General features: G+C 41.1%; 2 protein-coding genes and 1 non-coding gene across 4 annotated transcripts in view; 1 reads left to right on the forward strand and 2 right to left on the reverse strand.

The window, feature by feature from the left end:
• Positions 1 to 9,604, reverse strand: part of EIF2A (eukaryotic translation initiation factor 2A) — a 36,097-nt gene extending 26,493 nt beyond the window's left edge. The window contains exon 1 of one of the 2 annotated variants that reach the window (XM_043474030.1): positions 9,466 to 9,604. In XM_043474030.1, coding sequence (XP_043329965.1) covers positions 9,466 to 9,493 — 28 coding nt within the window. In that variant the 5' untranslated portion in view covers positions 9,494 to 9,604. Of the gene's footprint in view, positions 1 to 8,764; positions 9,351 to 9,465 lie in introns of those variants that run through there. The other variant, XM_043474031.1, reaches the window with a different exon arrangement.
• Positions 2,508 to 2,635, reverse strand: LOC122445671. Its single transcript, XR_006270627.1, has one exon. It is a non-coding gene; the product is annotated as a small nucleolar RNA SNORA42/SNORA80 family (small nucleolar RNA).
• A 200-nt stretch (positions 9,605 to 9,804) lies between the features above and the next one.
• SERP1 (stress associated endoplasmic reticulum protein 1) lies at positions 9,805 to 14,366 on the forward strand. The gene is made up of 3 exons (XM_043474033.1): positions 9,805 to 10,281; positions 10,558 to 10,633; positions 11,824 to 14,366. The coding sequence occupies exons 1-3, from the start codon at positions 10,198 to 10,200 to the stop codon at positions 11,862 to 11,864; spliced, it is 201 nt and encodes a 66-aa protein (XP_043329968.1). The 5' UTR covers positions 9,805 to 10,197; the 3' UTR covers positions 11,865 to 14,366.
• Positions 14,367 to 23,672: the final 9,306 nt, after the last annotated feature.

A 23,672-nucleotide genomic window follows, 5' to 3' on the forward strand; every position in this document is an offset into this window, starting at 1 on the left:
ACCCCTGGATCAGGAAGATCCCCTAGAGGAGGGCATGGCAACCCCCTCTAGTATCCTGGCCTGGAGAATCCCATGGACAGAGGAGCCTGCAGGCTGCAGTCCATAGTGCTGCACAGAGTTGGACACAAATGAAGCAACTTGGTGGGCACGCATGCAAACTGACTAAGACAGTCAATATTCTTCTCTATTTTTTTCCGCAGAGCATACTCATTTAGTCTCTAAGGAGATAACGTCAATAAACCCACTCTTATCTATCTTACAAGAAATCTATGCATGTGCATTGAAATATAACATTCATACTTATATGCTTTCAGTCAAATGGAAAAAAAGTGATCCTAATATAATGTTTTCACATTACTTTGTAACCTCATTTTCAAAACGTATGGCTGTTGGAAACAGAATTAGAAGCTGAGTCTAAGTTAAATCTTTGTATCAGCTTACTGTTTCAAGTAAGTTTTATAAATAAAAGCTCAAAATTGTACTGTCACCAGTGAAAAGTAGTTGTACTGGAACAGAGGACATGAACTCAAAGGCAGACCTCAGTTCCCACCTGGCTGTGGAAACCTAGATACATTACTACCTCGAAGTCTGTGCCCTAATCAGCAAAATGAAAACTTTAGAACACTGTGTGCTTTATGTAAAATAATAACATGAAAATACAGTATAAATTCGTGCAAAGTTCTTTAAAAACAACAACAACAACAACAAGGCACTGTTAATATAGTCACAATTTCTTAAACTAAGAGAATAAGTAGGATGAGACACCGACATCCCCAATGATACTAATGTCCTAAAAAATTAGGTGGGAACAAAGTTCAAGATTAAATAAGCAAAAACATCTATAGATTCTACCTTTTTTCTTTTCTACTTTGTTTTAAATGGCTGAATTAGAAGCTTATAAAGCCAAACCAAATAAAATGATCCATTCATTCAACAAATGTTTACAGGGGAAAAAAGAAAACTACCTCTCCTGTTGAGTACTACAGATACAATAGGGAGGAAAATCACTCTTGTCCCTGACCTCACTGATCAAATAATTAGTCAAATAGATGGAAATCTATAACTGCATTTGGTGCTACAAAGGAAAGACAGAAGAGGCTACTAGAGTGAACAATCGGAGTTTCAATCTAAAAACTGAAGGACAGGAGAAGCATCCTTGACTAGTGGCTCGTGTGCTGATGTGAAAGATAAAATAGCAGTTAACACGCGGGGCAGCAGAACGAACAGAAAACCCAGGGCAGGGAGGCGACAGCGTCGCAGGAGTGGGAGGAAGGCCTGTGTGGCTGGAGGGAGAGCTAGAGAAGAAAACAGGGCTCAGACCAGACAGGGTCTTGGGGCCTGAGTTACGCAGCACTGGACTGGAGCCGAAGAACCACGGGAAAATTCAAAGAAGTTTTAGGCAGATTTTTAAAACCAGATTTGCAATTTGAAAAGGTCCACCTGACACAGTGTAGAGAGAGAACCAGAAGGCAGTGAGAGGGTGTGAAGAGACTGCTCAAGGTGGTCTGCAGGAGTCCCAGAGGAGAGCTAACAGAGACCTGGGCAACTCCCCAGTGGCCCAGTGGTTAAGGACTCCTGTTTCTACTGCTAAGGGCCCGGGTTTGATCCTTGGTCAGGGAACTATGACCCTGCAAGCTGTGCGGCACGGCAAAAACCAGACAGAAACCTTGGACTAGGGCCAAGCAGTGGAAATGCAAGAGGAGAATCAGCGTTCAATATTCAAGAGAGAAAACTGACAGAACTTGGTGATGAGTTACTATTCTATCAGCTAGAATTTGTGCTAGCAGCAACAGGACAGACCTGAAGAAAAGGTTTTACTGAAGTGCACCTGCTTCCTTTTCTACCAGCTATTTCCAAATCTCTACTCTTCAGCAGCAAAGCTGGTACCCAAGGCCCTTGGGGAGCCCCACTCGGGGCTCCAACTCATCCCTGTTTCCTTTCCCTTGCCAAGGGACAGTTCTCATAACATTGATTTTCTGCCTATAGATTAACTACCTCAGTTTTCAGATATTGAAAATTGCTACTTTTCAAAGTAAATATTTTAAAGTTAGAAAGAAAGTAAAAGAAACAGTGACAAACAAGATAAAAATCTATGTACTCAACGGAGCTTTCATTCTAGTGGAAAGATGAGAAATAAGTTGAGTAAACACATAACTGAACGATAAGTTTCTTGTCTACATTCACAAGTATACAACTGGATACCATGTTTCCTCATATACTAAACTGAATTGCCAAACTGTGGTGGGTAATCTGCCCTTGAACAGAATGGAGTCTAGCAAAGTGTTCTACATACATCAACACCTAAACTCCTCACAGGACCGCCTACAAGGCTCTCTATCTGGTCCCTGCACAGCTTCACATGCTACGCATTAGGGATTTTTTTTTCCCACTGTGCAACCCACTTCAGTGCCTGCAGCCCATGGGCAGAGGCCGGGCAATGGTCTGGGGCCAGTTTAACCCACTTCAGTGCCTGCAGCCTACGGGCAGAGGCCGGGCAATGGTCCGGGGCCAGTTTAACCCACTTCAGTGCCTGCAGCCGACGGGCAGAGACTGGGCAACAGTCCGGGGCCAGTTTTCTCTGGCATGGGACACTGTGAGACCCAGGGGGACGGGCCTGCCAGTCCCTAACCCGGGCACTGCCCTAGGGACCTCAGAAATGAGTCCATCACCGCACTCAGGACAGCGGTTCCCAGCGCGCTCAGCCCCACTGCTGCACCGTGAGTGAAGCGCTGGTGAACACCTGTCCTAAAAACCTCTAGGATTTAGTAAACACTTTCTGCCAAAAAGTGTTATCTTAGATGACTTGAAAACTATGAAGTTTAATGCTTAACATCAGAAATTCTCAACTGTTTCTTGGTTTTTTTCCTAAGATTTTTGGACAGGGACCATTTTAAAAATCTTTATTGAACTTGTTACAATATTGCTTCTGTTTTATGTCTTGGTTTTTTGACCATGAGACATGTGGGTTCTTAGCTCCCTGACAAAGGATGGATAAAATCTGCACCCTGCTGCACTGGAAGGCAGAGTCTTAACCACTGGACAGCCAGAGAAGTCCCGTTCTTGGCCTTTGACTAAAATCAAGTATTCCGTCAAAATGCTCTCACTACACAGGCAAAGTTGCGCTCTTTCCTGTCACCAAGTCAATCACCTGCTGTAATACAATGTATGATACACTGAGTTAGAAGAAAAGACACCATTCTTCACACTACAATTATGGTTTTAACAAATATTTGAAGGATTAATAAAAAATGGATTTCCCAAACTAGGACATATACAGTTACCAGATTACATGTTATCGCTAGGTTACATAATATCCCGTCAGCCTAATGAGGCCCGTACCACAAACTGTGGTGACATTTTAACTCACTAAGCACTCTTTCAGAATTCTCACACTCATCCAGGAAAACAAAATGGTACATTGTCAGCGCAGACCCAGTGAAGCCACAAATACTTCTTAAAATGTGCCATATGATGAATGCAATCAAACCACGTTCTACCCAAAATGACCGGCAAAGAAGAAAAGAGCCATCCCGGCTCGTCTCAACTTCTTATGTTCTCATGGCATTTGTACCTAGTGACCTCGGTCCTCTGTGTCTGTTGATTCTGCTGTTATTAGCAACCCAGTGTTGACTTGATGAAAACTCAAAGGTTTTGTATGTTACACTCAAGTGGCAGCTGTGCCTCAGAGCCCAAGAAGCCTCTGCCACAGCAGTGGGGACTTTCAGGGTACTCAGGGCAACCAGCACAGGTACAAGATCTTCCTCTTACAACATTCCTATGTCATACTTATATTCCAAACTGAGACAAGTAGAAGATCCCAAAAGAGTTGCTATCGACTGACTGTGTACCCCGACCCTAAATTCACAGGCTGAAACTTAATCCTTAATGGTATTTGGAGTGGCTTTGGGGAGGTAATTAGGTCAAGAAGGCAGAGCCTTTATGAATGGGATTAGTGCCCTCATGAAAGAAGCCCCACAGAACCCCCCTGTCTCTTTCGCCATGTGAGGACATGGTGTAGAATGGCTGTCTATAAACCAGAAAGCTGGTGCTCACCAGACACCAAGTCTGCTGGTGCCTTGATCTGGGACTTGCCAGCCTCCAGAACCGTAAGAAAAAAATTTCTGTTGGCTACCACCCAGTCTTGGAGTAGGAAATGTTAACCACTCCAGTATTCTTGCCTGGATAACTCCATGGACAGAAGAGCCTGGCAGCTGCAGTCCATGGGATCACAAGGACCTGGATACAACTGGGAACTGAGCACGCATGTACCACCCAGACTATGATATTTGTGTTACAGGAGCCAGAATGGACTAAGGCAGGGAGCAAAACTCCCACTTAACCCACACTCTTTCACGCAGATTATTAACCCAAAATCTCGGAAAGCAACACTGATAGAAAAGTCAGTGTGAAAAGTGCCATGTCTTTCTTGATCAAGCAGCACTCACTCTCGTGATTTTCAACTACTGGTTTTAATATGATTCTGGAGAAGCAAAATCTGAGTCAAATTAATCACCTCCTTTTCAACATGCATATGCTCTCATTCTAAATAAAGAACACTTTAAAAACAAAAATCCAAAATGGTCTATGATCCCGTTTATACAACACTCTTGAAATGACAAAGTATGATAGAGGACAGACCACTGGTTGCCAAGGGTTACAGGTGGATGGAGGCTCCACTTAGAAAAGGGTGACAGAGTAGTCCTTTGTGGTGATGGAGCAGTTCTATATTCTGACAGCGGTGGTGACGTGAATCTGCACATGTGGCAAAATACATGCACGCACAAACGAGTAAAATCCAAACAGGACGGTAGTTTAGTAAATACTACCGACCAGTGTCAGCTTCCTGGTTCTGATAATATGCTATAGTTATATAAGATACTGTCATTGAGGAAAGTTAGGTGAGGGATACACGGGAACTCTCTTGACTCTTTTTGCAACTTCCTGTAAGTCTTAATTTACTTCAAAATAAAAAGGCTTTTTAAAAGCCCATCATTTTTCAGTAATACTTTGTTCACAATATTCCAAGAAATGAAACCAATCAAAGGTCTGCCAACATTTCACAAGAATGGATTTGCTTGGGAATACTGAACAAAAGTGTTAAATTAAAAATCGCATTGACCAAGAATTTCTGTACTAAGATAAAAACATATTCTGCAAGATAAAAGTACGTATTAAAGCTACTTTATGCACTGATGACACAGTTGGTTCCCATTAAATTAGACAACTTCTTTACACATGATGCTTTACAGTAGATATGTCTATTATAGGGGAACTAAGTATCAATTATATTCATCATAAAAATCATGATGAGTCATTATAGCTTTGTTCATACATGTAAACCACTATTTGAAACAAATATTTTATTTTACATTTCTCTACACAGAAATACAACTATAAGAAAGTGATGTAAGAAATTTTGGAACCACTAAGATATCCTACTGTATTATCTGTGTTATCAGTTTGAGCAACTTCTTCCACAAATTTGAATACACAGATATACAAAGTTTATCAGATGAAACACAAAATCAGGTTCATGACAGAACATAAACTGCACTATAAATTAACAAAAGCAAAAATAAATATGGACTCAAAACAAACTCTTTTCAATAACTGAAACAATTTTTTTCTACATATGACTTTCTAATAAGGAATTCATTTTAATTGGAAGTGACTAAATGTAAAGCAATGAGTAAAATGTGGGGATAGCTTAATGTAGTGTATTGACATGACATGATTCCTTATTTTTAATGATTTTCCCCTTTAATCAAAAAAGGATCAACATGTTCTATAAAAAAAGAAAAATCAAGAATACAAATGATTCTTTTCATTTAAGCAACAAATAAACAACAAAGTTCCACAAAGAATTACTGTTTAAAAACAATAATTACATTAAATACTGTGCCTATATAGTATATTTTTAAAACTTACTAGCCTTTCTAGATAGATACCACTCATTGCTCTAGGCCTGAGTTAATATGAGAAAACTATGAGGCTTTAACAAACAATGGCCCTAGCTCTGGGATACAGTGATTATATCATACTATTTCCAATCCTTACACCCACTGAAGTATATATCAATTTATGAAAATGACTCAATCTTGATTATCTCAATGGCCTCAAGTAGGCAAGCTGATTAAACAACATGAGCTTCACATAAGCGTTATTGTTCTTTTATGGCTAAGCATCCTGGACCCCCTTTACAGGAGACCTTAGTTTTCCTTTGGGAAATATCCAGGGGTGAGAATAATTTGGTTCTGGTGATCTGATTAAAAACTGACTAATATAGGACTTCCCTGGCGGCACAGTGAATAAGAATCCAGCTGTCAGCAGCCATGGAGACAGAGAAGAGATGTGTTGTCACGGGCGCGGGTCGGGTGGGACCAATGGAGAGGGTAGCATGGAAACATACAGGCACCATATGTAAAATAGACAGCGGTGGGACTTTGCAGTGTGACTCAGGGAACTCAAACCAGGGCTCTGTGACAAACCAGACGGGCGGGATGGGGTGGGAGACGGGAGGGAGGCCAGGAGGAAGGCGACGTGTACACCTACGGCTGATTCATGCTGATGTATGGCAGAAACCAACACAATATTATAAAGCAATCATCCTTCAATTAAAAATTAGTTAATTAAAAGACCAAACAGAAAAAAAAAAAAAAGTAAATCCTGAGAGTTCTCATCACAAGAAAATTTTCATTTCCTTAAATTGTATATGAGAAACTTACTGTGATAATCATTTTGTGATAGAAGTCATACCATTATGCTATACACCTTAACCTTATACAGTGCTGTATGTAAATTATATCTCAATAAAACTGGGAGAAGAACAAAAAGAATCCACCTACCAATGCATGGGACATGGGTTCGATCCCTGGTTCAGGGAAGATTCCACATGTCCTGGAGCAACTAAGCCTGTGTGCCACAACTACTGAAGCCCAGGCACCTAGAGCCTTTCTGCAACAAGAGAAGCCACCACAACTAGAGAAAGCCTGTGAAAAGCCACGACCCAGCGCATCCAAAAATAAATACATACATAGGAGAAGAAAAAGACTCTTAAATAAATAAATAAATCTGACTAATTAAATCGTGAACAGGACCCAAGCCAACTCAAAGACAGCCAACCTTAACACTGGCACAGATGTGCACTTTCCTTAGGGGCTGCTGAGCTGGCTGAATGTAAACTTGGAGATCCCAATTAAAACATTATCCTGAGAATAAATTTAACCTGAAAGAAAGCAAGAGCTTAGGGATGAAGAAAAACAGATTTTTGGAGTCATGAGAATACCTGAATGTAACAGTAAAAGCTTTAAGGTCCATGAGACTTTTTTTTTTTTAACCCTTTCACTTGTTTTAGCTTTCTGTCATTTCCAATGAAAAATAATAACTAATACAATTTACTAGGTAATCTTAAAATCATTAACAACCAAAATCCTATAAATTTAAAAAACACTTTAGAAGTAAAAGGATCCATTGTTGACTGAAATACCTATACTCAGAATGTTTAAAAGATTAATCAGTGTGTTCCAGTGAAAGAGTTTCAGTGAAAGAAAAATGAAACACGGGGTTGGGGTTGAATGATTGAATATAATCCTAACTTCGCCAAATTGTGATATGAATCTCACTACTTAATTCCTCTGAGCTGCTATAAATGTGAGAATATAATGAGAAGACTGACTGGATATCTCTTAAGCTCCTGATTTCAACTTAAGTCCTTGATTTTAAGCATTGTAAGAAAACTGTCATTCTTGGTTAGTCTGACTACAAATAAAGGGGTTATCTTTCATTAATTTATTCTTCCATTAAATATTTAGTGTCTCTTGTATACAAGGCATTGTACTTGGTATTGAGAAGACAGGGATGAACAAGACTTTATCCCTGCCATTAAGAAGTTCACAGTCGAAAAAAAAAAAAAGAAGTTCACAGTCTACCAGGGGAGAAAAGCATCTAAACAAGTAGATAATTATCCTATGTGATAAGTGAGAAGGAAAAAAAAACTATATATGAGGTACAAAAACAGCCTGAGGAAAGACTGACTATCTGGGAAGATTAAGGAAAGCCTTCATAAAGTAATGATGTCTAAAATAAAATTAAAAAGATAAAAAGTCATCAGCCAAATCAAGAGAAAGAGCATAGTGTTAGACTAAGGAAATACGTAGCTCAAGGGTTTTAAAGAAGTTCAATATTGATGAAGAACAAAATAGGATGAGGTTGCAAGGTGTAAAATGAATGACAAGAGCAATTCAAAAGATTATAAAGGGTTCCACATGCTGTGCTAAACAGGAAAGAATTTACCCTGTAAGCAGTTACTGTAAGGATTTTAAAGGGCAAAAGATAAAATGATTACATTAAAAAATGTATTAATTTTTAAAAATTTAAATCAATTTTTAAAAGTTCAGTATTCCTAAATTGTAAGTAACACACAAGCTACCTTTGTGAAGTTAGAAAAATAAATTCACTTAGTTAGGTAATTACGCTTTTAGGCAGTACCTGCCTGGCAAGGTATCTAACAAATCAGTCAGTATTTGACACATGTTTGATGAAAGAACTGTGGTAGCCACACTGCATATGAATGAGCCTGGTGCGCTTAACACTGACAACAAAGATCTCCAAATGCAGAATGGCAAAAGGTGCAAAAGTTTTTTAAGGTTCCTTTCAAGTCTCAGGGGTAAGTTGCCCCTTTCCTCGATGGTTTTTTTCCCTCTACCTGTTATAAAGTTATTGGTAACTTAAGCCTTCTTTTCTCTCCCAATTCCCCTCCACTTACCTGAAGCTCATATATGAGACTCCAGCGACTACTCCAATCCAGAGTCATCGCCGATATTATCTAAGAGTAAGTTAGATGATCTTCTCCAACATCATAAACTCTGCCTCGGCTTCAAAACCTCTGGAATCCCATAATGTTCTAACGTTGCTACTTTATAACGCTCATTGTTACTACCCTAAGACCACACTCATCTACTTAAAACTTACATTAGCACAGCTCCACTCAGTCCCACAAACTGCATTAAAGCAAAGAAAATAGGATTTGTCATCAGTTAAATTTCGGTGTATTTAATGTGTGGTCACTCTAGTATCAATAGACTTTCCTTTTACAGAGCTAAATGACTTCACACCGTCAACAAGGCCCGTGACCTGGTAAGCGTTAGAGTACCACAGGTATTGCAAACCCAGGTTAACAAATGGCAGTAGCACTCTGTTCTTACGCCCCTTTCGCTATTCCCGCAGAACTTGAAGTGTTAGGAAAGAATGATGGATGGGCAAAAGCCGGGGGCGGGATGCTGGAGCCCCGATGCTAGGGCCTAACTTCCGATTGCCACGCTACATCAAGAAATCCAAAAGGCCCTCCGGCTCTATTGCAATCCACAAAAAAAGGCGGATCTGACCCCAAGGCTTCTCGTGTGGTGCCCAAGGTCAAAGAAAAAACTCTGCTCTAAAGAAACAGTCGCTCGCTCGTTCAGAACTCACCTGTCAGAAGTGGCGTGGACGGCGCCATCTTGTCCCGGAAAGAGAAACTCAGACACTTGGGTCAGAGTTCACGAGGGCCGAACCCGGCCCCAACACGTCTCCTCCGGCGTGGAGACGGCGAACTTGTGTTTCCTGGGTCATGAGCCTCGGGGCCAATTCACTTCCGGTCGGAGCGAGACACTGAGAAGACCTCGAACGCGCGCACGCGCAGCTTTGGGGCCGCGCTTTACGGAGCGTGGAGGGGCGGGGCTAGGGTCGGTGCGCCGGCCTTCACCCTCCCTCTCAGTCTTCCTCAGCAGGCGGAGCCTGCACTTCCGCGGGGCGGGGCCAGTCCAGTGCTGACGTTGGCAGCCGATCCCGAAGCAGTTTGAGGCGACGGGCTGCACTGTCTCCTTGTTGCGTTGTGTTCGTTTCCTTCCTCTTACACTCCACGCTCCCGGCGGCGGCCAGAGCGGCAGCGCGAGACTATCCTGGCGGCCTGGTCTCCACCTCCGGCGCGCCCGCCTCGCTCGGCCGGACAGTCCGGCGTCGTCAGTCGGCCCGCGCCCCGCTAGGGTTCAGACCCCGGAGCCCGCCTCGCCCAGGCCCAGCGGTCGGAGCTAGCGCCCCGCCTGAGAGCCTCCTCGCTCTGGCGGCGCGACCACCGGGAGCGGAGCGTCGGTCGCAGCGGCCTGAGAAGAAGCGAGCGAGCGAGATCGAGGGGTGGCCGGGGCAGGTGGTGGCGCCGCGAAGATGGTCGCCAAGCAGCGGATCCGTATGGCCAACGAGAAGCACAGCAAAAACATCACGCAGCGCGGCAACGTCGCCAAGACCTCGGTAAGGGAAGAGCGGGCGCCTCTCCGCCCCGCAGCCGGCTCTGAGGCCCGGGCTCCAGGGCCGCGTCGAGCTCTCTTCCCCAGACTCGGGCCCGAGGCCGCGAGCTGGACCTCAGCTGGGAGCTTAACAGATGGGTGCGGGAGCTGGTCGACTCGGGAACGCGGGAGAGACCTGTGACGTGCGGGGACCCGGCCGCCTGGCCCGGGGTGCGGGCGGAGAGAGCCCGGGCGAGGGCGCGTTTTTTACATTGCAAACCGCGGATTTTCCATTTTGCAGAGAAATGCTCCTGAAGAGAAGGCGTCTGTAGGACCCTGGTTATTGGCTCTCTTCATTTTTGTTGTTTGTGGTTCTGGTAAGTGTTTTGGGGTCGACCGTCGGGTTGGGTGTTGGATGACGGGTTTGGGGATGACGTGGTGACCCATGAGTGGTGAGTCCTACCCGCGCAGTTCTCAACCCACCTGCCGGGAGATCCTCTAATTTTCTTTCGTCCGAACCAAATTACTTGTCCCACATATGTACAGAGGGTGGTGCTCTAGAAACTTCTCCCCGTTTGATTTGCGCTCACAGGAGAACAGAAAAGGAGGTCAGGTCCTTAGTAATCATCGAGTTGAAAAACATTAGACCAAAACAAACAAAAAAAAAACACCTTCCAGAATGAGAATTTAGAATGTTTAGCAACCTTTTCGAAAGAGAAGCTTATGAATTTCACGTTCATGGAATTATTCGAACTTAATCTAACGTGTTCCAAAATCTAATGTCTTTAAGTCAAAAGTGGTTATGTTTTGTAAAGCTAGTGCAAGGAATTAATCCATTGTAGAGGAATTTGTACCTGATTGGCAATTTAATGTGTGAGACAAATGTTTTTAGTTTAATGAAAGAAATGTTTGACATATGGTAGGAAGAATTAGTTATCAAGGCAGACTGCGGTTCGAGTGGTAGGTAGACTCTTGTCTCTGAGAATGAATTACAGAATGTCTTTCCTCTTTTCATTTATTATTTTAATATGCAAGCTGTTAATATGGAAATAACATGCTTCTGCTTTCCTTGTCCTGACGTTTTAAAGTCACTGGAGGTTTCTTTTAACCATTTCCCTTGTGTCTGTCTCCTGAATGTTGGAGTAGCTTTCCTGATAAATGGCCAAGAGCCAAGCAGTTTATGTAACCTAAAGATAATTGAATTTCAGCTTCCTGAGAATGAGGAAATACGCATATATTATAGGCCAAGTACACCTGATACTTAGGGTTAAACCAAAATACTTGTATGCTAGAAAACCCTGTTCACTTCGGTACTTTAATTTCTTTCTTAAAAATCACTCCTTATTTGATAACTCTTAGACATTTAGCCATAAAATTCAGGAAAGCTAAGGCATAGAAAAGTAATTGCATTATCACAGTAGGCCTGTCTTCATACTACTTGAAGTTACATAGTATTTGCAAGTAATTGTCAGGGTGTTCTTGGATTCTTGAACTACTTTAATACTTGTTGGTTGCCAGGCCTGTTTTATTCAAAGCATGTTTTAATTTTTGCTCTTTCTTTTTACAGCAATTTTCCAGATTATTCAAAGTATCAGGATGGGCATGTGAAGTGACTGACCTTAAGATGTTTCCATTCTCCTGTGAATTTTAACTTGAACTCATTCCTGATGTTTGGTATCCTGGTTAAAAACAATTCAGTAAAGCATCCTGCCTCAGAATGACTGTTCATATCATCCTTCATGTGTCATTCCAAGGTTTCTTCACAAGTCATTCCAAGTTTTCTAGTCCATACCACAGTGCCTTGCAAAAGCACCACATGAATAAAGCAATAAAATTTGATTGTTAAGCTACAGTAGTGGACCCTACTTATTCAGTCAGTAAAGAGTAAGTTTTTGGTTTTTTTTTTTTAAATGTGGTTATTAGAACAAGATAAAGAATAGGAAATTAGATTAAATCTATGTAGACAGGGTCTAGATTTTGTTACCCCAAATGTGTAAATGCAGTTAGCTTAAAATTTGGAATCCTACAGTTTTTATATAGCTAGGCACTTTATTACAGTTTCTTGAATTGAAAGCACACTCCCACAAAGGGTCGTGTAACTGTCCTGTAATAAGGTACTTATAAATGGAACAACTACACGGCTAGCCTAGTTTTCCCACAATCTTTTAGCACCTAAAATTTTTTAAAAAGCTTCTAAATGCCCGATATAAAGGGAGATGCTTACATCCACAATGTCTATTTTAACATGATTATTTCTATTACACTACCTTGGATTGTGCATGAGTGAGTATACTAACCAAGGATGCCATAAGAAAACAACTTGGTTGAGGATTTTATAACTTAGTCACTTCAGTTTCACTAAAAGTAGCCATGGTGGAGTTAAGTCAGGGAAGGATTTTTAATATCACCATTGATTTCACCAGAATTACTTTAATATATCGAAGGGGTCTATTATGGTGAACAACATTTTAGGGGGACAATACTACTAAGAATGGATGCCTCACCAGGACACACTATTGAGTCCAGTGTGCCGTAAGACATCTTAGCATGTTGATAGCACTTTTAATACCAAAAAGGCACATCAACTGAAAAGTTACACTTAGTTTGGAAATGCTTTTCTTGATAAATGGTTAAAATTCTGTTAGGATCCTAGATATATCAGACTAAAGTGTCAGGGGAATTAAATGGATTTACTGATAAGAATGAGTCCCTAGTCTTCCCTTTGTTGTATGATTTTACAGGTTATGATTGATCAGACTTTCTTTTTACTAATGGTAAGGGTGAGTGATAAGGCAGGTTTGAGGTTTACTGGTACTGTTGAAAATTTCAAGTATTGGCTATTTAAATACTTAGCCATAAGGTTGATGAAAAAAGCCTGAGAGGTGTCTGCGTATTAATGAATTGCAGAGAAAGCTGCTTGTTTGCTTTGTTGATTGCCTCAGGATCTCTCTTTAAAATAAGCTGTTGTAAGAGGAGCAGAAGGGAAATCTACTACCTAGTCTATACAGTATGAACCTCAAAGCTTCTGATAGCCCTAAGTATGGGGGAGAGTGAGTGAGAGGAGTGGTTAGGATGGTTCTTGACTACTCTGGAATAGGAAAGGAATCTGTCGACCTTGGTCGAGCACGTTTTTATCTGCATTGTTAACCTGCCTTTCTCACCCAGGAAATCAACCCCTGTGTTTGTTTCCCTTTTGGTTAACTAATTCTATTTCATTGTACCTTTAAAAATGAAATTTATTGTTCTAAATTCATAGCAGGTGCCTTAGTCTTTGCTTTTGAGTCAAACTATTCCTTATCTCCATATCAGAATTTCCCTTGGTTTACTGTAGGTAGTTGGCTTTAAAACATTGAAATTTTTTTTTAACAATGTCTATTAATTTGATTGTTAAATTGCCATAGTGAGCAGTCGTTTTACATACGTAAAATTGCATTCCCTTTGTATTTCATATGTAATTACCAATTGGGTGCATTTTATATTAAGGATGGATTATGCATGTTTGGGTCAATGAAAGCTATGTCTTATTTGATTTACCCTTTAAAAATAAAGATCCCTGAATAGTTGATGTTTTCTAAAATGAAATGATTTTGTAGAGTTCTTAATCTGAGTATATGTTTTATAGTTAATAGAAGATGATTTTAAGGAACGCCTGGTATGTTGTACTTGAGTTAGAAGAAATAGTACCCAGAGGCACAAATTTTAAGGTTTATAACTGGGAATAGGTACTAAGAAAAATATATAAGAGCACAATGAGTTAAATACTTTCTCATATGGAATTTACCCTCATCTCATTTGAGTCTGGTACAAGGAAAAAGCACAGTTTTTTTGATCTCCCTTTCCCAGTTGAATTTTATCTGTCATCTAATGTTGAGTACAATGTAGAGAATAAATACTTTATTGGGGTGGTCTACATTATCCAATTACTCTTTTGTAATTTAGCTATAACATTTCAAGGAGTTGTCAGTGACTTCATTTTATCTGTTGGGTTGTATATAATGTTGCTCAAAGTAATTAAGCGGGTTTCCAAAATAAGTGAAGATTTTCATTGTAACAGGATGCATTGTAATAGACTTTGATTTACATTAAAGAAGTGTATATATTCAACTGCAAGGCCGTGGCTCTTCTCACTGAGGTTCCTGGAGTTTTGGCACATGGGAGATTGCACAACAAAATTTTATTATGCTTTAACATCTCTAAAATTTAGGATATCATTAAATTTTCCACTTAGAAATTGTCTTGAAGTTTGCTATAACTTTACCTACCTTTTTAGTTTTTTACTTGTCATTTTAGATGCAAACCACAACCTTAAGAGGTAGGAGTTCAGTTAGTAGCAAATTTTACAACACTCCCTCAGAGAATCCTTTCCTGTCTGAACAGTACCATATCTTCAAGTTGAGTTAGAACAAAAATGTCTGAATTTGAAAAGAGTTCTAATGAGCAATAAAAGGCTAGAAATTAACTTGAGGGGAAAAATTCAACTGTCTGAACTTAAATAATTCAAAGTAAATTCACGTATATCACAGAATCTTAAAAGATAGAAATGACATAGGAAATTTAGCACAACTGCCTCAATTTACAGATAAGAAAATTCATTTATTCAAAGGTAACTTAGGTGCCAGCTCTGGAAATAGAGCTGTGAATACAGAGTCCCAGCACTTCCAGTCAAGTGTGTTAGTCACTCAGTTGTGACCCCATAAACTGTAGCCGTCCATGGGATTTTCCAGGCAAAAATATTGGAGTGGGTTGCCATTTCGTTCTCCAGGGGATCTTCCTGACTCAGGGATTGAACCTGGGTTGCTCGCATTGCAGGTAGATTGACTATCTCAGCCACCAGGGAAGCCAGTAGTAAGGGGAAAAAAAAATGCAATGAAAACAACTGTAATTGTGATAGGTATTTCAAAAGAAAAGTAAAACCAGATAAATGGAGTCTTTGCCCTCACGGGGCCAGTTGAGGTAGAATAGAAACTAGAGCCAAGGTTTCCTGGCTCACTAAACCATCTAGAAACTGTAGGACTGACTGCAATACATCCACACAGGAAACATGTTTTCATGAACTCTTTGCTTCTGCTTTTAGAAAAGCTCAATTTTTTTTTTTTTTTTTTTTGGCTGTGCTGGGTCGTCGTTGCCATGCATGCTTTTTTCTAGCTGTGGGAAGCAGAGGCTACTCTGCAGTTGCTGTTGGGCTTCTCGTTGCCGTGGCTTCTCTTGTGGAGCACAGGCTGTAGGGCACCCGGGCTTCAGTAGTTGCAGCTCCTGGCCTCAGAGCGCAGGCTCAGTTAGTTGTGCATGGCCTTAGTTGCTCCATGGCGTGTAGGATCTTCCCAGATTAGGGATTGAACCTGTGTCTCCTGCACTGGGCAGGCAGATTCTTTACCACTGAGTCATCTGGGAAGCCCCTAAATTTTTTTTTTTCCCTCTTGCCAATTGAAAGAAAAAGAGAATTTGTCCTTTTATGGATGCAACTTCTTTTGAAAATGAATTTGTGACAAATTTACTATTGGTGTTTCCTGTACAGCATGAAATTAACAAAGATCAAATCAGTAATGTTATTCACTATAACATATTTAAGGGTGCATTTTTTAAATGTAGTTTTGCTAACACTTCATTTAAAATTTTTAACCTGTGATGTTGAAAAGTATTTTTTGTTAGCCCAGTAGTCAAAAAGACAGATATGTGCTTTCCACAGATACAAGGTTCAGTGAATAATGCATGTGTGACTGACTTTCCTGTGTACAAATTTCCACTTTGGGGTGAAGATAGAACTAATCTGCACATTTTAATAATTAAAGCTATGATTCCAGTATCCTCAAATGGGTTAGTAACAGGTTTTTCTTTTTTTCTTACTTAGGGAGAAAGTCAAACAGGAGAATGAGAATAATTTATTTTGGAGCTAAAAGGAACTCTTCAAATGATCTTGATTATCCCCCTTTATTTACACTTGAGGAAATTATGACCTAGAGAAGTTATCTCTCCCATCATCAACGAACCAGTAGCAGAGCAAGGATTAGAAAAGTGGACGTGGGGCGACCACACTGGCTCTTTGTTATGCTGAATGCCAAGGATTTATCATTCCTTAGGAATCTCCTTTTACCTTAGAAGATTGTATATTAATTTCATGAACCCCTTTGAGTGTTTGATAAAGGTAAGATCTGAGGATTAACTAAACTTCAATGGCTTCCTACTGCCATTGGAATGAACTAACTCTTCTAACTATGATTTTTAGGCCAGTTCATAACATGACCCAACCTTCCTTTTCAGCCTTGTGCTGCATACTTTGCTTTCAGAGACCTGTTCTTGCCCCAGGAGTCTACTTTCATTTTTCAGCTATCTTGTGCTATTTTTTTTTTTAATGCTTCCTTCCTTTATTTGTATAATTCATTAAGATTCTTATACCACAGTTTTTCAGATTCAACATTCCAGACATGGCAATGAATTATTTTCCTTTGGGTGGAAAAAGAATAAACAGAATTGATGTTAGATACAGATATACAATGGCCATTTGCCTATACACTCTGACCTGAGGGAGGTTACAAAAGCAAAAACAAAAAGTATTCTTTAACTCCTGGTTTTTGGCTCAAAATTTTTATCATTTTGAGTACTGTCTTCTCCCTGGAGTCCTGTGAAGATTGTATGTACATGTAAGGCTCACTATATTATCCAGTTTCAATGTACATGAGTTCTACTTACATGTCATATGTAAGTAGACTACATATGAGTATGTATATGTAAAAGTATATATGTAAAAGTCTACATACATGAGTATGACTTTTATTTCAACTGGGGGAATTGGATTAAAATCATTCTTTTCTTCTAGAAAGAAGGATGAACTCTGAGAGAAAACTAATCCCTGTATATAGACATACCTCAGAGATACTGTGGTACACTTCCTGACCACCACAATAAAGAATATTGCAATAAAGCAAGTCACAGGAACTTTTTGATTTCCCAGTGCATATAAAAGTTATGTTTATACTACACTATCACCAACTCAGTGGGCATGGGTTTGGGTAGACTGCGGGAGTTGGTGATGGACAGGGAGGCCTGGCGTACTGCCATTCACGGGGTCGCAGAGTCGGACACGACTGAGCAACTGAACTGAACTGATAGTCTATTGGGTAAAGTAGTATTATGTCTGAAAAACAATGAATATACCTTAATTTAAAAAATATTGCTGAAAAATGCTATCATCTGACAATGCAGGGTTGTCAACAAACCCTCAATTAGTTTTAAAAAAAGCACTATCTGCCTAGATATTTTTTCTACTCTATTGTCCTTCCTCCAGATACTGCATTTTTAAATAAAGGTTGAAGCAAACTGTGTTGACTATAAGCACCATTTTCCAACAGCATTTGCTCACTTTACTAAATAACTTTTCTTCCAGTCTTATCAAAATATAATTGGCATACAGCATTGTGTTAGTTTGGTTTAAGAAATGGCAACCCACTCCAGTACTCTTGCCTGGAAAAATCCCATGGACAGAGGAGCCTTGTAGGCTACAGTCCATGGGGTCAGGAAGAGTCGGACACGACTGAGTGACTTCACTCACTTTCATGGATCACAGCCTCGTTATGGTGAAGAGGCTTGCGTAAACAATGGAATGACCTTGGTTCATTTCCAAGACCAAACCATTCAACATCACAGTAATCCGTCTGTGCCTCAACCACTAATGCTGAAGAAGCTGAAGATGACTGGTTCTATGAAGACCTATAAGACCTTCTAGAACTAACATCAAATACATCCTTTTCATCATAGGAGGTTGGACTGTAAAAGTAGGAAGTCAAGAGAGACCTGAAGTAACAGGCAATTTTGACTGTGAAGTACAAAGTGAAGCAGGGCAAAGGCTAACAGTTTTGTCAAGAGAACACACTGGTCATAGCAAGCACCCTTTTCCAACAACAAAGGAGATGACTACCTATGGACATCACCAGATGATCAATACAGAGATCGGATTGATTTTATTCTTTGCAGCTGAAATGGAGAAGCTCTATACTGTCAGCAAAAACAAGAACAGGAGCTCACTATGGTTCAGATCGTGAGCTTCTTATTGCAAAATGCAGGCTTAAATTGAAAATTTAATTTCCTAGTGGGAAATTGGGAGAAGGCAATGGCACCCCACTCCAGTACTCTTGCCTGGAAAATCCCATGGACAGAGGAGCCTGGTGGGCTGCAGTCCATGGGGTTGCTAAGAGTAGGACATGACTGAACGACTTCACTTTCATTTTTCACTTTGATGCATTGGAGAAGGAAATGGCAACCCACTCCAGTGTTCTTGCCTGGAGAATCCCAGGAACAGGGGAGTCTGGTGGGCTGCCGTCTATGGAGTCGCACAGAGTCGGACATGACTGAAGTGACTTAGCAGTAGCAGCAGTGGAAAATTTACCTGGTGGGAAAACCACTAGTCCATTTAGGTATGACCTAAATCAAATCCCTTATGAGTATACAGGGGAGGTGATGAATAGATGTGAGGGATTAGATCTGGTAGACAGAGTGCCTGAAGAACTATGGACGGAGGTTTGGAACTTTGTACAGAAGGGAGTAACCAAAACCATCCCAAAAAAAGAAGTGCAAGAAAGCAAAGTGGTTGCCTGAGGATGCTTTACAATTAGCTGAGAAAAAAAAGAGAAGCAAAAGCAAGGGAGAAAGGGAAGTACACCCAACTGAATGCAGAGTTCCAGAGAATAGCAAGGAGAGATAAGAAAGTCGTCTTAAGTGAACAATACAAAAAAGTAGAGGAAAACAATAGGATGGGAAACACTAGAGATATCTCAAGAAAAATTGGAGATATCGAGAGAACATTTCATGCAAGGATGGGCACAATAAAGGACAGAAATGATAAGGACCTAACAGAATAGATTAAAAAGAGGTGGCAAGAACACATGCAAGAACTACACACAAAAAAAGCTCTTAATGACCCACATTACCATGATGGTGTGATCAGTTACCTAGAGCCAGACCTCTTGGAGTGTGATGTCAAGCGGGCCTTAGGAAACATTACTATACACTAAGCTAGTGTAGGTGATGGGATTCCAGGTGAGCTATTTAAAATCCTAAAGATGATGCTGTTAAAGTGCTGCATTCAATATGTCAGCAAATTTGGAAAACTCAGCAGTGACCACAGGACCGGAAAAGGTCAGTTTTCATTCCAGTCCCTAAGAAAGGCAATGGCAAAGAATGGTCAGTCTACCATAAAATTGCACTCATTTCACATGCTGGCAAGGTAATGCTCAAAATTCCTCAGGTTAGGCTTCAGCAGTACATGAACCCAGAACTTCCAGAAGTACAAGCTGGATTTCGAAAAGACAGAGGAACCAGAGATCAAATGGCCAACATTCATTGGATCATAGAGAAAGCAAGAGAATTCCAGAAAAATATCTATTTCTGTTTCATTGACTATGCTAAAGCCTTAAACTGTGTGTATCACAAAAAAAAACCTTGGAAAATTCTTAAAGAGATGGGAATACCAGACCACCTTACCTGTATCCTGAGATACCTGCATGCAGGCCAAGAAGCAACAGTTAGAACCAGACATGGAACAATGAACTGGTTCCAAATTGGGAAAGGAGTATGTCAAGGCTGTATATTGTCACCTTGCTTATTTAACTTATATGCAGAGTATATCATGTGAAATGCTGGGCTGGATGAATCATAAGCTAGAATCAAGATTGCTAAGAGAAATATCGGCAACCTTAGGTATGCAGATGATACCACTGTAATGGCAGAAAAGGAAGAGGAACTAAAGAGCTTGCTTGATGAGGGTGAGAAAGAGGAAAGAGAAAAAGCTGACTTAAAACTCAACACTCAGCATTCAAAAAAGTAAGAACATGGTGTCTAGTCCCATCACTTCATGGCAAATAGAAGGGAAGAAGTGGAAACAGTGACAGATTTTATTTTCTTGGGCTCCAGAATCACTGCTGATGGTGACTGCAGCCATGAAATTAAAAGATGCTTACTCCTTGGAAGGAAAGCTATGACAAACCTAGATAGCGTATTAAGCAGAGGCATCACTTTGCCAACAAAGGTCCATATAGTCAAAGCTATGGCTTTCCGGTAGTCATTTATGGATGTGAGAATTGGACCATAAAGAAGGCTGAGCACCAAAGAATCGATGCATTTGAACTTTGGTGCTTGAAGCAGACTCTGGAACAGGAAGGAGATCAAACCAGTCAATCCTTAAGGAAATCAATCCTGAATATTCATTGGAAGGGAGGATGCTGAAGCTCCAATACTTTGGCCAACTGATGCGAAGAGCTGACTCATTGGGAAAGACCCTGATGCTGGGAGAGATTGAGGACAGAGGAGAAGGGGGTGACAGAGGATGAGATGGTTGCACGGCATCACAGACTCAATGGACAAGGGTTTGAGCAAACTCTCTAAGACAGTGAAGGACAGAGAAGTCCGGTGGGCTGCAGTCCATGAGATTGCAAAGAGGAGGACACGACTGAGAACTGAACAAGTTTCAGATCTAGAGCCTGGGTAGTTCCCTGGCAGCCCAGCGACGGGGGCTCTGTGCTTTCACTGCCGACGGCCCAGATTCGATCCCTGGTTGGAGAACTAAGATCCTATAAGCCGCATGGCACAGCCAAAAAAGATGTAGAGCATAGTGATTTGACCTACATACATCATGAAATGATTACCACAATAAGTTTACTGAACATCCACCATCTCATACAGTACAAAATTAAACAAGAAATTTTTTTCCCTTGGGATGAGGACTCAGGATTTACTCTTAACAACTTTCATATATAATATGCAGTAGTGTTAATTATATTTATCATGTTGCACATGTCATCCCTCGTATTTATCTTATAACTGGAAGTTGTACCTTTTGATTGCCTTCATCCAATTCCCCCTTCCCCCAACCCCACCACTGCCTCAAATCTGATCTCTTTTTTCCTATGAGTTAGCTGGTTTTTGAAACGTATTTGACACCATCACTGTGGTAGTTCCTGGTACCCAGTATGGTGCTTCAGTATGTCTATACATTTCAGAATGATCATCCTGGTAAGTCTGGTTATGATCTGTCACCACACAAAGACATTACCTAACTATAGACTGTATTCCCTACAATGTACATCTTGTCTCTGTGACTCATTTATTTTGCAAGTGAAATTTTGTACCTCCTAATCTCCCTCACCTATTTCTCTCTTCTCCCCCTGCCACTCCTCTCCTCTGGGAACCACCTGTTTGTTCTCTAGATAACCTGTACTATTTTTCTTCATTTTCCTATATTATCATACTACATAGCCTTCAAAATCTAGTTTAAATTTCACCTCCTCTGAGAAGTTTCCCCTTCCTATTGGAATCAGAAGTACTCTCTTTGGAACTGATGACCCGGACCAATCAGCACTTATTATGTTGCCATGATTCATAATTTTGTTTCTTAATTTCTCGGCTAGTGTATGAAAATATTTAAGAACAAATGCCATATCTTTCTTTTTTGTTATTTATTTCTCATATCTTTCGTTTTCAATCTTTTTTCATTTACTCTCACCACCACAAAGGCTGGTGTGAAACTTTGCACTCACAGGGGGAGGTTGACATTTCAGTTGCATGATAAAGTGAAAGAGCAGTGAGAGCTATTATATCAGAATCACGTTTAAAGTAAGAACATGTCTTGTAAGATCATCTATCCCCAGAATAACACATGTCCCAACTACTTCCAATCCTGGCCACCTCTGCTTAATGGCTGGACTCAGTGTTAGAATTCAGACTACCTTAGTTAGACATAGCTTCTCTCAAGATAGGCTTGATATTTGAAAATATTTCAGCAGCTGTATTTGCCCTTCAGTCACATTTGAGAACTGTTCATAATTGTAATTGAGAAGACCAAAATCTGCTTCACAAAGAAAGCTGACACCTCGCTATACCAGTCTGTCCAGTTATAAGGGAAGAGCCAAACCAGCACACTTGCTGTTTAGAACAGGTGCCTGTGGACTGTCAGCTGCCCTCTCAGCCCCAACCTGGGGTGCAGGAAGGGGCAAGGATGCCACACTGGGGCGTCCTTCTGCACCCCAGACTGGGAACCCAGAATGGCTCTGTTTCTGCCCACCCCCACCCCCCAAACCAGGTCCAGTCCCTGGGAGAATAGCTGCTTCTCCTCACAGGAATTCCCTACAGCAAGGCCACAGCCCATTGTTAGCATCTATTAATGGGATGTGGTGTGGTTACCAAACCAGGGCTCATGCCTGAGGCAGAGGAGGCTGCCAGAGGCCTTCTCCTGCTGCAGGCTCCTGTCACCCAGAGGTGCTGGGGAGCAGGTGAACCACAAAGGCGCTGCGGGCTTGTTTTAGTAGATGCACTGCTGATAAACAACTGTAGATTGTAAGGTGCACATGCAACCAGCATTGCTACAGACTAATTTTTGACAAAGCCCAAATCATAAACACTGGACGTACCCAAGCATATTTCCTCCTGACTCCAGTCTTGGCTATCCATGCACGGCCCATGTGTTAATTGCACATACAAAGAAGGAAGGCGGCCACAGAGAATGAAAACACAAAATCGTATCTGCTTGCTTAAGTCATATCTGCTTGCTTAAGAACAAGGTCAGGATTTTTTCAAGGTGACAGCCCCTGATTTGGCTGTCAGCATTTGCAGTGCCAAGTACACACGGGGAAAGCAGACCAGTGAAGTTTAATACCTAGCCCGAGTCAAAGGCCTAACCTCCCACCACTCAGAGTGTGGCCTGGGGACCAGCAATAACCAGGAAGCCTGTTAGCAATGCAGCATCTCAGGCCTCACCCAAGGCCCACTGAAGCACAATTTGCATTCTCACTGGATCCCCAGGTGATTTGTACGCAAATTAAATTTTGAAACTTTCTGAAGGGGGCTCTGAGTTCTAGAAGTAGATGTTCTAAAGGAAATCAGTCCTGAATATTCATTGGAAGGACAGATTCTCAAGCTGAAACTCCAATACTTTGGCCACCTAATGCAAAGAACTGACTCATTGGAGAAGACCCTGATGCTGGGAAAGATTGAAGGCAGGAGAAGGGGACAACAGAGGGTGAGATGGTTGGATGGTATCACCGACTCGATGGACATGAGCTTGAGCAAGCTCCATGAGTTGCTGATGGACAGGGAAGCTGGTGTGCTGCAGTCCATGGGGTGGCAAAGAGCCGGACACGACTGAGCAACTGAACTGAATTCTAGATCTTTGACCTTAAATCCCTTAAGCTTCTTAGCCTAAGGAAAAGGAAACACTCTCCTGTCACAGGCAACTGTTATGAAACCTAATGATGGTAAAAGCACTTCAAAAAGTTAAAAATACTCTATGCAAATAACATTCCGCTACTTCATGAACCACAAAAATGAAAAGATCTCTGATAGGGTGAGGGGCCTTCCTCATTGAAAACAAAAAAGGAAAGCAGGCTCCATATTTAACTTGGCAGGAAGTCACCAGCTTTCTTTTTCTCAAAG

Source organism: Cervus canadensis, chromosome 7, assembly GCF_019320065.1.
Source record: "Cervus canadensis isolate Bull #8, Minnesota chromosome 7, ASM1932006v1, whole genome shotgun sequence".
In the NCBI taxonomy this organism is placed as follows: domain Eukaryota; kingdom Metazoa; phylum Chordata; class Mammalia; order Artiodactyla; family Cervidae; genus Cervus; species Cervus canadensis.